Source organism: Oncorhynchus mykiss, chromosome 13, assembly GCF_013265735.2.
Source record: "Oncorhynchus mykiss isolate Arlee chromosome 13, USDA_OmykA_1.1, whole genome shotgun sequence".
In the NCBI taxonomy this organism is placed as follows: domain Eukaryota; kingdom Metazoa; phylum Chordata; class Actinopteri; order Salmoniformes; family Salmonidae; genus Oncorhynchus; species Oncorhynchus mykiss.
The window spans coordinates 46,228,989-46,244,653 of NC_048577.1; the positions used below are offsets into that span (position 1 = coordinate 46,228,989).

A 15,665-nucleotide genomic window follows, 5' to 3' on the forward strand; every position below is an offset into this window, starting at 1 on the left:
TTTTATCTACGGTTCTCTTTTAAATATACATTTTTATTTCATGTCAAATGACCGAAACAGATCTGTTTATATTTTGTGCAAAAAAAACATTAAACGCACACAACTGATTAGATTCATCATCCATGGGTACACGCCTTTGTTTTCCTGGCCAATGAGAGTCGAATGCGCTGTGATTAGCACCTGATTAGCACGACCCAGACCAGGACAGATTTTAATGCTAGAATTGTTTTTGTTGTCTCGATCTGTGAGGTGAGTCTCCGTTTACGTTTGAGTTCTGGTTGAATTTGGTGACCTCCATAGACCACTTTATCAACACCCAAACCAAAACACTGACACAATCGAAACCCCTGATTTATGTATCAATAAAGCAGGGAGAGAAGAGGCATAGGATTGCAGAATATTAAAAGGAGGTTTACTCCACTCCACTTCATCGCCATGGATCTCTCCCTTTCACCCTCTGTTTCTGACACTGTCTGTGTGCTCTGGGGTATGTACTGAGGTTAATGCCACTTTGAGATGGCTTGAAATTGGTGACCTAGATGCACAACAATGTATTGTAAACCCAGGGTCTCCTCTCTCCTCTGACTAGGCTGTGAGCTGAATGACACCCAGAGAAAGGCAGTGTTTGAAATAGCGGAGGATTTGTTGGAGCATCAGTTCTTTATCCGAACGGTCAGTCCATCTCCAGCCCTCTCCACACACCCCATTAGCAGAGATCACTTGACTTAGTCAGTGACACAACAATTAACATAGTCCAATGACAGCCCAACCTCTAATCTCTGCTCCCCTTGTGTATAGATGTGTCTGAGTGCAGAGGCCAGTAACGAGATGCATGTGGTGGAGGTACAGGACAGAGTTGGGGAATGCTGCAAGCCAGTGCCCATTGCCACTCTTCACCCTATGTGCCAACCTATGGTCAGTTTCAGTGGGTTTGAGCTCATCCCACCTGTCATCTTCAACCTTCGCTCTGGGCAGGGCCCCCTCTTCATTTCTGGGCAGCATTTGACATGTAAGTAATTGAGATAGGAGAAAATTATGTTATTGTCGAGAGAATGGCAAGAAAATAAATATTAATCAGAAACTATTTGTATGTCAATTCTGGGACTCTGTTTTTTATTTGGCTTTAAGTTCAATTCAAATGATACCTGGTATTTTTGTGCTGTCATAGTGGTCTATGAGGAGGAGGAGGAGGAGAAGGAGGAGGTCTTCTCATCAACACCCCCACTTGGTAAGTAAACAAATCTAGAACTTCATAACATGATTACCTATTTTGATCCCTTATGACATTGTACAGTTCAGTATGAAATAGTTATTGTGTTTTTATTTCAGATCACAGTGTTCTTCAATAACATGATCAAATTTGAAGGACTTCAATAAAACACAGCACAAAAAGTAGAACCTTTGAGTTTCGTATATTTATTCATCACGGAAAGTGCATTGTTATTGCAGGATTAATATTTCACAATAGATTAAGATAATACTATGGTATTCTTTCAAATGTATGAAAATACAGAGCATGTGAGTGCATAGCATAACTGGAGTAAGGAAGAGGCAGAAAGAATCACATAGAAGCAGCAGCATCAGTGGTCACATAGCTATCCAATATCATGATGGTCTAGTTCTTTACAGTAACGAAGGTTCTGATTACTCTATAGGAGTGGTGAGAGGGTAACCATAGGGTAGAGGGATGGTGTTAAGAGGGAAAGTTCAGCCCCACAGGCACAGGGAGGGACAGAGGCAATAGGCCTTGCTCCCAGGGGACTTGATCACCAGGTCCTTAATGATCTCTGTCGTGCCGAACAGAGGGAACAGCTTCTCGTTGAAGCTCTCATTGTAGGTGTAGATGTGGGAGCGGCTGTCTACGTCGTAGAAGGACAGCTGGCCCTGGTCGTAGTCCAGGTAGACGGCCACCTTGCGGGGGATAAGACCAGGCGGCAGGGCAGTGAAGGGCACAGTCAGGGCCTTGAGCTCCGTGCCCCTCTCCAGGCGCAGGGTCAGGTAGCCCGTGTCTGTGTTCAGGGACTTGAAGCCCTTCCTCAGGGCTGACTCCTTGGCCACACCCAGCCGAAAGTCCCGCTCCCCAACCTCCACCTCCCAGTAGTGGCGGCCAGAGTTGAAACCCTCCACCCCTGTGGCGCACCACCAGCCATCGAAGCGCTGGTGGTAGTTTGGCACATCCTTTCTCTCGAAGCCGCAGCGCATCTTCTTCTCGTCATTGGAGATCAGCAGGTCAGGGTTGGCCGTGTCCAGGTCAAGGGAAATCTCCACTGCTGCATTAGAGATCCAGTCCCATACTGGAATATACAGTGGGGCAGTATTTAGTCAGCCACCAATTGTGCAAATTCTCCCACTTAAAAAGATGAGAGGCCTGTAATTTTCATCCTTAGGTACACTTCAACTATGACAGACAAAATGAGAAAAAAAATCCATAAAAAATCACATTGTAGGATTTTTAATGAATTTATTTGCAGATTCTGGTGGAAAATAAGTATTTGGTCACCTACAAACAAGCAAGATATCTGGCTCTCACAGACCTGTAACTTCTTCTTTAAGAGGCTCCTCTGTCCTCCACTCGTTACCTGTATTAATGGCACCTGTTTGAATTTATCAGTATAAAAGACACCTGTCCACAACCTCAAACAGTCACACTCAACTCCACTACGGCCAAGACCAAAGAGCTGTCAAAGGACACCAGAAACAAAATTGTAGACCTGCACCAGGCTAGAAAGACTGAATCTGCAATAGGTAAGCAGCTTGGTTTGAAGAAATCAACTGTGGGAGCAATTATTAAGAAATGGTTGACATACAAGACCACTGATAATCTCCCTCGATCTGGGGCTCCACGCAAGATCTCACCCTGTGGGGTCAAAATGATCACAAGAACGGTGAGCAAAAATCCCAGAACCATTACGGGGGGGGGGGGGGGGGGGCTAGTGAATGACCTGCAGAGAGCTGGGACCAGAGTATCAAAGCCTACCATCAGTAACACACTATGCCGCCAGGGACTCAAATCCTGCAGTGCCAGACATGTCCCCCTGCTTAAGCCAGTACATGTCCAGGCCCGTCTGAAGTTTGCTAGAGAGCATTTGGATGATCCAGAAGAAGATTGGGAGAATGTCATATGGTCAGATGAAACCAAAATATAACTTTTTGGTAAAAACTCAACTCGTCGTGTTTGGAGGACAAAGAATGCTGACTTGCATCCAAAGAACACCATGCCTACTGTGAAGCATGGGGGTAGAAACATCATGCTATGGGGCTGTTTCTCTGGAAAAGGGACCAGGACGACTGATCCGTGTAAAGGAAAGAATGAATGGGGCCATGTATCGTGAGATTTTGAGTGAAAACCTCCTTCCATCAGCAAGGGCATTGAAGATGAAACGTGGCTGGGTCTTTCAGCATGACAACGATCCCAAACACACCGCCCGGGCAACGAAGGAGTGGCTTCGTAAGAAGCATTTCAAGGTCCTGGAGTGGCCTAGCCAGTCTCCAGATCTCAACCCCATAGGAAATCTTTGGAGGGAGTTGAAAGTCCGTGTTGCCCAGCAACAACCCCAAAACACCACTGCTCTAGAGGAGATCTGCATGGAGGAATGGGCCCAAAATACCAGCAACAGTGTGTGAAAACCTTGTGAAGACTTACAGAAAACGTTTGACCTCTGTCATTGCCAACAAAGGGTATTGAGAGAAACTTTTGTTATTGACCAAATACTTATTTTCCACCATAATTTGCAAATAAATTCATTAAAAATCCTACAATGTGATTTTCTGGATTTTTTTCCTTCTCATTTAGTCTGTCATAGTTGAAGTGTACCTATGATGAAAATTACAGGCCTCATATTTTTAAGTGGGAGAACTTGCACAATTGGTGGCTGACTAAATACTTTTTTGCCTCACTGTACATAACAGATTAGTAACAAATATTAGTCAAATAAACAATACGTTCTGTGAACATGGCTCTATCCAAGGCATCACATACCTGAGTGAGGAATGTAGCGGGCAGCACCTATCTTCTGAGTCCTCTGCTTCCATATGAGCCACTGTTGAGGGATGGCTTCCTGCAAGCACAAACATGGAGAAGGAGAAAAGCGGCTTTGGTAAATATCAGAGCTGTTATCATGAATATACATTAATTTATTTTAAAGGGGGACAATTGATATTTAAGGAGGCCCCCACCTTGTCCAGGCCCTGTGTCAGTAAGACCCACATGAGCAGTTCCATGGCTGTCAAGAGGTTGGGCATGTGGCGACTCCTCCATGCAGCCTGGAGGTCCTCCAGAACTTGAGCCACAGCCTCCCCAGGCCACACACTTTGCTCAGGTTGGGCTCTCAGGTCCTTGGTCCAGTTGATGATTGTCCTCTTAGCGTTCTCCATTTCATTCTCACTGAACAGGTCTTGCTTCCTCCACTCGCTCTCCTCTGGCCAACCATCCGACTGCATGGGCCTCTTCTGCTGACAACACGTGTTTGGAGAATGTCACCTGCAAGCTATACAGTATATATTAATAGCTGTTACAGTATATTGGCTCCTGCTCTCCATACCTTGCTCTCCAGCAGAGACGCCCACTCCAGGATGAAGGCCCTGCAAAGAGGAGTGGGCCAGATGTCCTCTAGTTTCCAGATGTTCTCCAGCACCTCAGACCTCTGCAGAGAGGGCATAGACAAGTGGGGGATTTAGGAGACTTGTTTATCCTCCAAACTAGACCTGACAATGGATACTTGTATAATGGATGTTACGAAAGGTGTGTATATATTTCAGTGTACCTGGCACACTCGATTGAGATCTCTAGCCAGCTCCACTATAAACAGCTGATTCTCTTCCAGTGGCTCTCTCTTATCATTCTTCGCCCTCGTGCGAGTTTCCTGACAGACAAAAAAAATAGTGTCAAGACTTAGCCATAGAACACATAGAAAGTAGCAATACAAAATAAATATTAGGAAAAGAGGAAAGGAAACAGATTTAGGACAGAAATTGGTGTTTTACTAGTGGATTAGGAAGTAATAAGGTCAACCCGGAAAAGGACCCACTTGGCCTTATCAAAATGCACACCATGCCCTTCTCCTTTCAGCAGGAAATAAAGAGATCTCCTCTCTCCCATAACCCCCCTGACATCATCTATTATTAAACTAAATCAAATCAACAGTCCGTGCAGGTTACTTGGCCCTGCATGCTCACTGCTGCTGTCTCATCTGCCAGCAGTAATCTGTTTTCCCTGGGGTTTTCCATACCACACACACACACACACATCAACTTTTATTTGTAATAGGTAATTAAATCAATCTACAGAAACAATTAAAACCTATCTACTTGAGTAAGCATGTGACTGGTGACGCTACCATGACAACCCCTCCACAGCCGTTTCAAGGTGACTTTCCTTTATGATAAAATCTCTGACCGTAGCAAAAAAGATTTGAACAAAAAAACATGTAAATGTTTTTGTTGTTTGGAGGATTTGTAATGCATGACAGGAGTTTGACCTACTGTACCTTAAGCTTGGCTGTGATGTTCTTGACCGGCTCGACTATAAAGTGGAAACACTGCATCATCTTGGAAACTGTGCTGAGACTCTACAAAGAAAAAGACAGATAAAATAGCATTTTAAATGTACCTTGACAGACAGGGAACCTCTACTTGACAGAATATACACTACCCGTGTAAGGATTTCAGATTAACAGGTGCTACTGCTGAACTAAAACCACACCACTGATCTGATTCAGTGGTAGCAGGACCACCTAAATTCTCTAAGGGGACTCAAATGGTTTGAAATCTAAAACTACCCCTGCCCTACTTTCATTAGAAATGTGTCAGCTGTTCCATCCTACTGCCCTATATTCTGTCCCGAGTCAAGATAAAAGACATTGGCATCATGGCCAAAGGAGTAACGCAGCTCCACTGTTAAGAAGATTGCTTTAAATCGTTAATCATAGTGCGGAGGGACAGGCAACACATGGCTAATCGTACTGGACCAAATCCTAACAGCAACACCTCTGTGGTCATCATAACATGAAGAATACCTCCCCTTTGGTATCTTTAATGATACTCTGACCTAGTTATTGTGTGGATGTTATTCAAGTCATATTTTCATTGTGAGGTAAGCATGGGATCCTACCCACTTTTAGAGCCTGGGGCATCAACTGATCAGTAACTTGGTTAGGATCATTGAGTCAGAGCAGAGGTTACTTGGCCCTCTGTAACGTGACTGGCCCTGCATGCTCTTTGCTGCATTTGTTATAAAATTCACGGTAAACTCATGTCAACCTTTAGTAATAGAATACAAATAAATACAATGGAATTAAATGGAATACAATGCAACAAAAATGTGAGTAGGCTAATTAAATCATGAAAACAAAAACAGGAAACATTGTTCAGGTATTCAGAGTAGGCCTATGTGTGTTACATCTTTTGTTTGAGTGACAGTGACCCAGTTACAGACCAGTCTAGACACACGCAGTCTGCGCACAAAGTAATGAGTAGGGTCGTGTGACTTTGCGGCACTGCCAGAGTGCTTGATCCTATATATCCTTGGTTGACATTGCAACATGTCGAATTTTACACTATGCATGATAGTTAAGTTATTTTTGCGACACTAAACAATGCCATGCTGTTATGTGACGTCTGTGGACTTTCATGCAATCGAAATGAATGTATTATATTTGATAGAAGATTTGACACAATCATGCAGTTGAGTCGTACAAACTTGTTAGACATACCTGTCACAATGTTGTAATGTAAGCCGATTGGTGTCTTCTATACACAGGAGTAATTCTATTAGAGAACAAGTTGACTGTATGCTGCAGTATGACTGACCTTGTTTACATACAAGATTTTCCTAGGAACGAAGATGGTTCGGCTCTCTCCGTTTTCTCAATCCGAAGGCAGACAAACAGCGCCGCCATGATTGTTGTGGTACATCAGTTGTCCACAAAGTGGAACGGCGGGCTGTCTAGCTCCCGCCTATCCTTTCTTTGGATTGGTGGATACATAGCATTATTGTAATCCCGCTTTGAATATTCGATTAGGTTCGTTGACGTCAACCGCGTGTATTCAATGGAGAGAGATACTATGCTACTAAAAAAATAAAAAAGATACTATGCTTACTAGCCTAATTTCATGAATATGCATAGCCATCCCGAGACAACTCTGATGTAAAGTGTTATTTCTCAAAGTTGGCGGGATGTCACTGTGTCCTACTTATATCGGTAGAGGAGAACGAAGGTGTCTGTAATATAATAAACGTGGTATTATTATTTTTTTTTTAAGTAGACTTTTAATAAATGCATTTCTATAGCTTCCAATATATTTTTACTCCGTTGGGGGAGTGCCAAGATGGAGGCACGGTGGCATCAAAACAGTGTGTATATATAAAGCGTTGACTTAGCCCTGTTTCCCAAAAGCATTTTCAGGTTAAGTTCATCTAACCATTTTAATGATTAACTTAGCCTTAAAATGCTTTCGGGAATCCGGGCCCTGTTCAGTACATTGTAACGGCATTCTCTCTGTAGTATGAACAAGTGTTCACTACTTGACATGAGAATCTGAGTTTCAGAAGCTGAGTAGTTAACTGTGATATATTTCAGGTTACTTCAAAAGCAAGTTCCATTACAACATGGCTAAAGAGAGAATCTATTTATCCATTAGTTTCAAGTTTTAATGTCTCATGCAATTAAATGCCTTTCTTGCAAGCTCCAAACCCAACAATGCAGTAATCAATAACAGTGTAGCACTAAAAATAACATAAGGTAAAACAAAAACACACAAGATATAAAAACAAGAACATGAGAAAGTAAGAAGCTATATAAAGGGTCAGTTCCAATATCATATTTACAATGTACTAGAGGTGTGTGTGTGTGTGTGTGTTTTTTTTTGTGTGTGTGTGTGTGTGTGTGTGTGTGTGTGTGTGTGTGTGTGTGTACTGAACAAAAATATAAACGCAACAATTTCAATGATTTTACTGAGTTATAGTTCACATAAGGAAATCAGTCAATTGAAATAAATTCCTGAGGAACCTAATATATGGATTTTACATAACTGGGAAGGGGTGCAGCCATGGGTGGGTCTGGGAGGGCATAGGCCCACCCACTGGGGAACCAGGCCCAGCCAATCAGAATGAGTTTTTCCCCCAAAAAAGGGCTTTTACATACAGAAATACTCCTCAGTTTCATCAGTGCAACAAAACTGTACATTTTAGAGTGGCCATTTATTGTCCCCAGCACAAGGTGCACCTGTGTAATGATCATGCTGTTTAATCAGCTTCTTGATATGCCACAACTGTCAGGTGGATGGATTATCTTGGCAAAGGAGAAGTGTAACTGACAGGGATGTAAACAAATTTGTGCACAACATTTGAGAGAAATAGGTTTTGTGTGTATTAACTTTTATTACAGCTCATGGAACATGTGTCGTGTCTTTGGCTATGCCGGATTAAGTTATATGACATGCTATTCTATAAAATTAATTCTCCGTAATTAATATTACCTGATTGAGCTAATCATGTAAATGTATTTAACTAGAGAGTTGGGCACAACAAAATAATATTTATAGAGCTGTTATCTTCCGAATAAACTCTTAAAGACCTAGTAATATTTTACATCAATAGCAGTCAAAATTAATCGTCATCTTAATTCAGTCTCATCTGAATGTTGTAAATTCTTGGTTATGCACGTACCCTGGCTGACAAGTTGAACCAGTAATACAAAATTGGGTTTAATTATTTACTAAATACCTAACTAATCACACAGAATTACACATACACATAATTAAATCATAACTTGATTACAAATTACGTCATAAAGGAAAACGTCCCTAGCAGGCGGAACAGATATGACAGCTTGTTACATAAAAGAAAAGTGGCAGGGTTTGAGTGAAAGAGCGGGAAGACTGAGGAACAAAGGGTGAAGCTGTGCTATCGTAAATACAGTATCTTATGCATTCTAAATTACCACCCATTTGGAAAAGGAAAATGCAATGAATATTTACTCTGAGCTGCGCTTCGGTAGGTTGGTGGTAGATGGAAGGCCGTGTTGCCCAACCGAGTCCTTCGTCCTTTGAAGAATGTCTCTGCTGGTAAATTGAATACATTGTAGTAATGTCGTTGTGTGGTAGACGGGATACTCTGTCTGTTCCTTCCTAACCATCGTTTGCAGTGGCTGTTGCTAACTCAACGGCTAGGAGGTATCACATCTGTAGTGAATAAGAGTTCAAAGTTCATACAATTCGCAACCAAAGCTCACGCTGATGTTGGCTTCGTTCTGTAGTTATTATCTGAACCATTCTGACATCGGACCGTCGTCCTCACGTCCTCGGAATAGGAGGTTATATTGTCGTCAAGGGCTTATATAGGAAGGGAGAACAGGGTGTGTTTGAAAAGTCTCTACACAGGGGCGGGCCACTGGTTGAGCAGAGCCCTAACCTTATGAAAAATCACATTTCATCCCATCACAAATAATTTCATATTCAAACATTTAAATTGAACAACAATTCCATGTGAATCCGATAACTCGGATGTGTAGACTTTCCACTGTAGAGTTTATGTCATCTTATCATTGATGAGAATGTCTCAGATGACAACCGAACTGACATCATATTCATTAAGTACCACCACACATACATTGGTCGGATTACCAGAATATACACTGCTCAAAAAAATTAAGGGAACACTAAAATAACACATCCTAGATCTGAATGAATGAAATATTCTTATTAAATACTTTTTTATTTACATAGTTGTATGTGCTGACAACAAAATCACACAAAAATTATCAATTGAAATCAAATTTATCAACCCATGGAGGTCTGGATTTGGAGTCACGCTCAAAATTAAAGTGGAAAACCACACTACAGGCTGATCCAACTTTGATGTAATGTCCTTAAAACAAGTCAAAATGAGGCTCAGTAGTGTGTGTGGCCTCCACGTGCCTGTATGACCTCCCTACAACGCCTGGGCAATCTCCTGATGAGGTGGCGGATGGTCTCCTGAGGGATCTCCTCCCAGATCTGGACTAAAGCATCCGCCAACTCCTGGACAGTCTGTGGTGCAACGTGGCGTTGGTAGATGGAGCGAGACATGATGTGCCAGATGTGCTCAATTGCTTTCAGGTCTGGGGGAACGGGCGGGCCAGTCCATAGCATCAATTCCTCTTGTAGGAACTGCTGACACACTCCAGCCACATGAGGTCTAGCATTGTCTTGCATTAGCAGGAACCCAGGGCCAACCGCACCAGCATATGGTCTCACAAGGAGTCTGAGGATCTCATCTCGGTACCTAATGGCAGTCAGGCTACCTCTGGCGAGCACATGGAGGGCTGTGCGGCCCCCCAAAGAAATGCCACACCACACCATGACTGACCCACTGCCAAACCGGTCATGCTGGAGGATGTTGCAGGCAGCAGAACGTTCTCCACGGCGTCTCCAGACTCTGTCACGTCTGTCACATGTGCTCAGTGTGAACCTGCTTTCATCTGTGAAGACCTATCTATTCCATTTACACAACAGCATGTGAAATTTATTGTCAATCAGTGTTGCTTCCTAAGTGGACAGTTTGATTTCACAGAAGTGTGATTGACTTGGAGTTACATTGTGTTGTTTAAGTGTTTCCTTTATTTTTTTGAGCAGTGTAGTTCATTTCCCCCCACCTTCTGATGTTCCCAGAAGGGTTTTGCAAATGTAACATCAGTAGGGTAGAGAGAGGAAAAAGGCGGGAAGAGGTATTTATGACTGTCATAAACCTACCCCCCCAGGCCAACGTCATGACACATGGGACCAACACTTTACATGTTGCGTATATATTTCTGTTCAGTATATGTATAGGGTAGGTGACTAGACATCAGGATATTTTAGCCTACATTGTAAATATTTCCTTCTTCTTGAACTGCACTGTTGGTTAAGGGCTTGTAAGTAAGCATTTCACAGTAAAGTCTACACTTGTATTCGGCGCATGTGGCAAATAAAGTTAGATTTGATTTGATATTTGATAAACAGCGTAGCAGCAGCGTAAATGATGATTCTATGTGAGTATGTGTGCGTGTCTGTAGTCAGTATAAATGTATGTGCATGTTATGTGTGTGTTGGAGTGTCAGTGTGCGTGAGTGTGTAGAGTCCTGTGAGTATGCATAGAGACAGAGAAAAAAAATATATATGTAGTCTGTGCAGCAATTCTGTTAGATATTTAGCATTCTTATGGCTTGGAGATACAAGCTGTTCAGGAGTCTGTTGTTGTCTTTATGCACCGATACTGCTTGCCGTGTGGAAGCAGAGAGAATAGTCCATGGCTTGGGTGGCTGGAGTCTTTTTAACAATTTTCTTGGCTTTCCTATCACACCACCTGATATAGAGGTCCTGGATGACAGGGAGCTCAGCCCCAGTGATGTACTGGGCTGTATGCAACACCCTCTGTAGTGCTATGCGATCAAGGGGGTGCTGTTGCCATACCAAGCTGTGGTGCAGCCAGTCAAGATGTTCTCAATGGTGCAACTGTAGAACATTTTGAGAATTTGATGGCCCATGCCAAACCTTTTTAACTTCCTGAGGGGGAAGAGGTGCTGTCGCTCCTGTGCGCATGTAAGTGGACCAGTGACAGTGTATGTCAGAGAAAAAAACAGGCCATGAGGTCAAAGGAATGTCCGTAGAGCCCCGAGACAGGAATGTGTCGAGACACAGATCTGGGGAAGGGTACCAAAAACATTCTGCAGCATTGAAGGTCCCCAAGAACACAGTGGCCTCCATCATTCTTAAATGGAAGAACCACTAAGACTCTTCCTAGAGCTGGCCGCCCAGCCAAACTGAGCAATCGGGGGAGACAGGCCATGGTCAGGGAGGTGACCAAGAACCCGATGGTCACTCTGACAGAGCTTCAGAGTTCCTCTGTGGAGATGGGAGAACCTTCCAGAAGGACAACCATCTCTGCAGCACTCCACCAATCAGGCCTTTATGGTAGAGTGGCCAGGCAGAAGCCACTCCTCGGTTAAGCAACATGACAGCCCGCTTGGAGTTTGCCAAAAGGCACCTAAAGCCTCTCAGACCTTGAGAAACAAGATTCTCTGGTCTGATGAAACCAAGATTGAACTCTTTGGCCTGAATGCCAAGCATCACATCTGGAGGAAACCTGGCACAATCCCTACGGTGAAGCATGGTGGTGGCATCATTATGCTGTGGGAATGTTTTTCAGAGGTAGGGACTGGGAGACTAGTCGGGATCGAGGCAAAGATAAACAGAGAAAAGTACAGAGATCCTTGATGAAAACCTGCTCCACAGTGTTCAGGACCTCAGACTGGGGGCGAAGGTTCACCTTCCAACAGGAAAACGACCCTAAGCACGCAGCCAAGACAACGCTGGAGTGGCTTCGGGACAAGTCTCTTAATGTCCTTGAGTGGCCCAGCCAGAGCCTGGACTTGAACCTGATCGAACATCTCTGGAGAGACCTGAAAATAGCTGTGCAGTAACGCTCCCCAGCCAACTTGACAGAGTTTGAGGGGATCTGCAGAGAAGAATGGGAGAAACCCCCTAAATACAGGTGTGCCAAGTTTGTCGCGTCATACCAAAGAAGACTCAATGCTGTAATCGCTGCCAAATGTGCTTCAACAAAGTGCTGAGTAAAGAGTCTGAATACTTTTAAAACATTTCTAAAACCTGTTTTTGTAACAGTATAAATTTAGACCGTCCCCTCGCCCATACCTGGGCACGAACCAGAGACCCTCTGCACACATCAACAACATTCACCCACGAAGCATCGTATCCATAACCATGGTAGCAATTGAAAGGGAACAGCTTGGAGATGATGGGAAAATGATTAGATCAAAGGTGAGGACGCAACAGTTCACCTGACACTCCGAATCCAAACATTACCCTGTTCATTTTCTGTGCATTTTACATTTACTGTACTTTTTGACGCATTTCTTGATAACAAAATCTAAAACTACTCTGTTACATTCTGTAACATGATAAGACTATTCCCGGAGAATATGGGGTAGGTGTAACATAAGACCCCAAAAAATGACAAGGGTCTGGGTGAGTAGGTTCGAGAGGACTAACTGTTCTCTCCAAGTGGCCACACACACCTCTCCAAAGTGTGCACAGTTCCGAAGCATTTTCAATGCACTTCTTTGAGTTAAAGAAGAGTCTTCAACTATAAGGATTTTTTTGAGCTCTCCTAGCTGTGCTGTTGAGGAACTAGAGCAAGCACACTTGTAGTTGTTTTGTTTGGAACACAACCCTGCATTCCTGCCATCACACAATCACTGTTGTTGTTTACGCAATCCAAAAACGGTCCATTATAAATCGCAATCTGGATCAGGTGGGCATGATTTGAAAGCTTGTTCTATTGCCAATAAGACTAGCTAAGTTATAAGATAACATTACAATGTTAGGCTTTCACAAGACAATTCAGAGAAACAGATTGTAATCTTGGTGCGCACAGAAAATAGTCATAGTGCATTCAGGTGTGTGTCATAGTGCATTCAGGTGTGTGTACTGCAGCAAATATTCTTCCCAATAAACAAATCGTCTCTTTCTGTTAAAAAAAACAAACAGGGTATGATGCCATGTCATCTGGTAACTAACTGTACATCAAACATAGTGATCAGAAACACTGACACTGTATATGACAGTACTGACACTGTATATGACATGAGTTTTATGATTTGGAAATGTGAAGTTCACATTTGGTCTCATGGATGTTTGTGTTGCTCGTATGACATCAAAGCTGTATTTATTGTATTCCTCAACATCTCGTCTTTCAGAATACATTGATTCATCTTCATTTACAGCATTTCCCTCACTCAGACAACAAAATATTTGCAAAGGTTGCCCAATTACTGGGAGTGATTGAGGAAACCTCTGTCACGCGTGGTGCTCAAGTTCAGAACAGCTGTCAGTCAATACCCATACAGCACTGTGAAGTTCAGAGCCAGAACTCTGATGTCATGTATAGCATGTTACTGTACAGTAACTGCATTCCAATTTAGGTACTTATTAGTGCCCAAATCTGTCATTTTCAATCCATACACAGGTACGAGTGTAAAGGGCTACGAAGATTAGGACGTTTATTGAAGAAAAAATCCACCGCTATTTGCTTTCCTTCATTGAAATCTGAAGGGTTATCAGAAAGTAATTGTACATTTAACAAAGCCTGTCTTTCAATATAGCATGTGCTAATCCCCTAAATGCCAAATCTGTATGCTTAAATAGCTGTTGAGATGTCAATGATGAAGAGAGCACCCCATGTCACCTCTTTTTGTGGTCTGTATTTTAAGGGATCAAACGACCGTAAGACCTCATTAACTATATGGGGCTCATCTTTTACGACAAGAGCTCAAGGGGATTACCAAACAGATGCACTTTGTGTCTGTCAGTCAGAAGACAGTGATGGAAGTTGTTCATCCTGTAGTGTCTTCTCATTCTGCCCCTAGGCTGTTTCCAGCTGTGCTGCCCAACTGTGAGGAGCTTAATGGCCTCTGAGTTCCTCTGTTTGTTCTCTCTCTCTCTCTCTCTCTCTCTCTCTCTCTCTCATTACACACCCAACAGCAGGACAATGGAACCCTTGTGGACACTTCATCTAATGAGTTAAATATATTACTGACTGTGACATTTTGTTTATGTGAGAGTATTGTCTCAAAAGTATTGGGTGGGTTGGTTCAGTTTTCAGTTAAAATGGTGTAATCTTCAAGACTGCAATTCTATAGCTGGCCACCAGATGTCAGAGGTCAAGCTTTTGAGTGACAATGGATGGAGAAGAACTTTGACAAGGCACAGAGGTAACATATGTTCATTAATACAGAAACAGATGCATCCATTTTCCTCCTTAGACTGTCATTATGACTTTTTTGCAAGTAACAATTTACATGATTAAGAAAATATAGATTACCCCCCTGTATATAGTCTCTCTATTGTTATTTTACTGTTGCTCTTGAATTACTTGTTACTTTTATTTCTTATCCGTAATCTTATCCATATATCCAACTGCATTGTTGGTTAGGGGCTCGTAAGTAAGCATTTCACTGTAAGGTCTACTGTTGTATTCGGCCAATGTGGCTAATACAATTGGATTGAATAACAGTTTATTATTTACATACGTATGTTCAATGTGTGTGTACAGGTCAGATGTAACTTGGTGGTGGGCTCAAAGTAAACTTACAGGTAATTCATTCACTTGTATAATCGTTAGGTTCCAGGGTCATTCAAAATGCACAAAAACACTGCTCCCACCAATGTAAAGTGCAGTTTAGAGGGTTCGGAAAGTGAAAGTTAGACGTCCTCCAGTGATTTTGTTTTACTTTTCCTGTTCAAATATCCCAAGTATAAATACATACACTAAAGGGTTCAAAAAATATGTTTTGAGCAAAATAGTGTATTTGAGACAACCGCAAACTTTAAGTTAACTTCAAGGATTTTGGAGTGGCAGGTTAAGGGCGGCAGGTAGCCTAGTAGTTAGAGCGTTGGGCCAGTAACCGAAAGGTTGCTAGATCGAATCCCCGAGCTGACAAGGTAAAAATCTGTCGTTCTGCCCCTGAACAAGGCAGTTAACCCACTGTTCTTAACTGCCTAGTTAAATAAAGGTTAAATAAATCAAATAAAAGGAGATGGTCAGATGTGATGTCATCAGCCTCCTCCTTGTTTGAGGAACAATAGAGAACAAAAGAGGAAAGTACCACCTGCCCCTCCCCCTGCTTGTT

The 15,665-nt window shown here is 42.6% G+C and overlaps 2 protein-coding genes across 6 annotated transcripts; one reads left to right on the forward strand and one right to left on the reverse strand.

The window, feature by feature from the left end:
• Positions 1 to 4: 4 nt before the first annotated feature.
• On the forward strand, positions 5 to 1,395 carry LOC110486571 (nucleoplasmin). Of its 3 annotated transcripts, none has more exons than XM_021558280.2 (6): positions 5 to 249; positions 369 to 487; positions 590 to 672; positions 799 to 1,009; positions 1,169 to 1,228; positions 1,330 to 1,395. In XM_021558280.2, the coding sequence occupies exons 1-6, from the start codon at positions 215 to 217 to the stop codon at positions 1,347 to 1,349; spliced, it is 528 nt and encodes a 175-aa protein (XP_021413955.2). In that variant the 5' UTR covers positions 5 to 214; the 3' UTR covers positions 1,350 to 1,395. The 3 variants fall into 3 exon arrangements, with proteins under 3 accessions (XP_021413955.2, XP_021413956.2, XP_021413958.1); XM_021558281.2 differs by having other exon boundaries at positions 372 to 487; XM_021558283.2 differs by having other exon boundaries at positions 5 to 487.
• On the reverse strand, positions 1,396 to 6,939 carry LOC110486569 (butyrophilin subfamily 1 member A1). Of its 3 annotated transcripts, none has more exons than XM_021558278.2 (7): positions 6,808 to 6,939; positions 5,487 to 5,567; positions 4,764 to 4,862; positions 4,542 to 4,643; positions 4,177 to 4,452; positions 3,980 to 4,058; positions 1,396 to 2,294 (listed from the first exon to the last, which is right to left on the reverse strand). In XM_021558278.2, the coding sequence occupies exons 2-7, from the start codon at positions 5,544 to 5,546 to the stop codon at positions 1,708 to 1,710; spliced, it is 1,203 nt and encodes a 400-aa protein (XP_021413953.2). In that variant the 5' UTR covers positions 5,547 to 5,567; positions 6,808 to 6,939; the 3' UTR covers positions 1,396 to 1,707. The 3 variants fall into 3 exon arrangements, with proteins under 3 accessions (XP_021413953.2, XP_021413952.2, XP_021413954.2); XM_021558277.2 differs by having other exon boundaries at positions 6,711 to 6,878; XM_021558279.2 differs by having other exon boundaries at positions 1,397 to 2,294; positions 4,177 to 4,449; positions 6,711 to 6,875.
• Positions 6,940 to 15,665: the final 8,726 nt, after the last annotated feature.

Coding starts and splice junctions, on each gene's coding strand:
- LOC110486571 (XM_021558280.2), top strand. CDS start 215: ATGCTAGAATTGTTTTTGTTGTCTCGATCTGTGAG. Junction 250..368: donor TTGTTGTCTCGATCTGTGAG/GTGAGTCTCCGT, acceptor GTATCAATAAAG/CAGGGAGAGAAGAGGCATAG. Junction 673..798: donor ATCAGTTCTTTATCCGAACG/GTCAGTCCATCT, acceptor CCTTGTGTATAG/ATGTGTCTGAGTGCAGAGGC.
- LOC110486569 (XM_021558278.2), bottom strand. CDS start 5,546: ATGATGCAGTGTTTCCACTTTATAGTCGAGCCGGTCAAGAACATCACA. Junction 4,863..5,486: donor ACATCACAGCCAAGCTTAAG/GTACAGTAGGTC, acceptor TTTGTCTGTCAG/GAAACTCGCACGAGGGCGAA. Junction 2,295..3,979: donor CCGCTACATTCCTCACTCAG/GTATGTGATGCC, acceptor TGTATATTCCAG/TATGGGACTGGATCTCTAAT.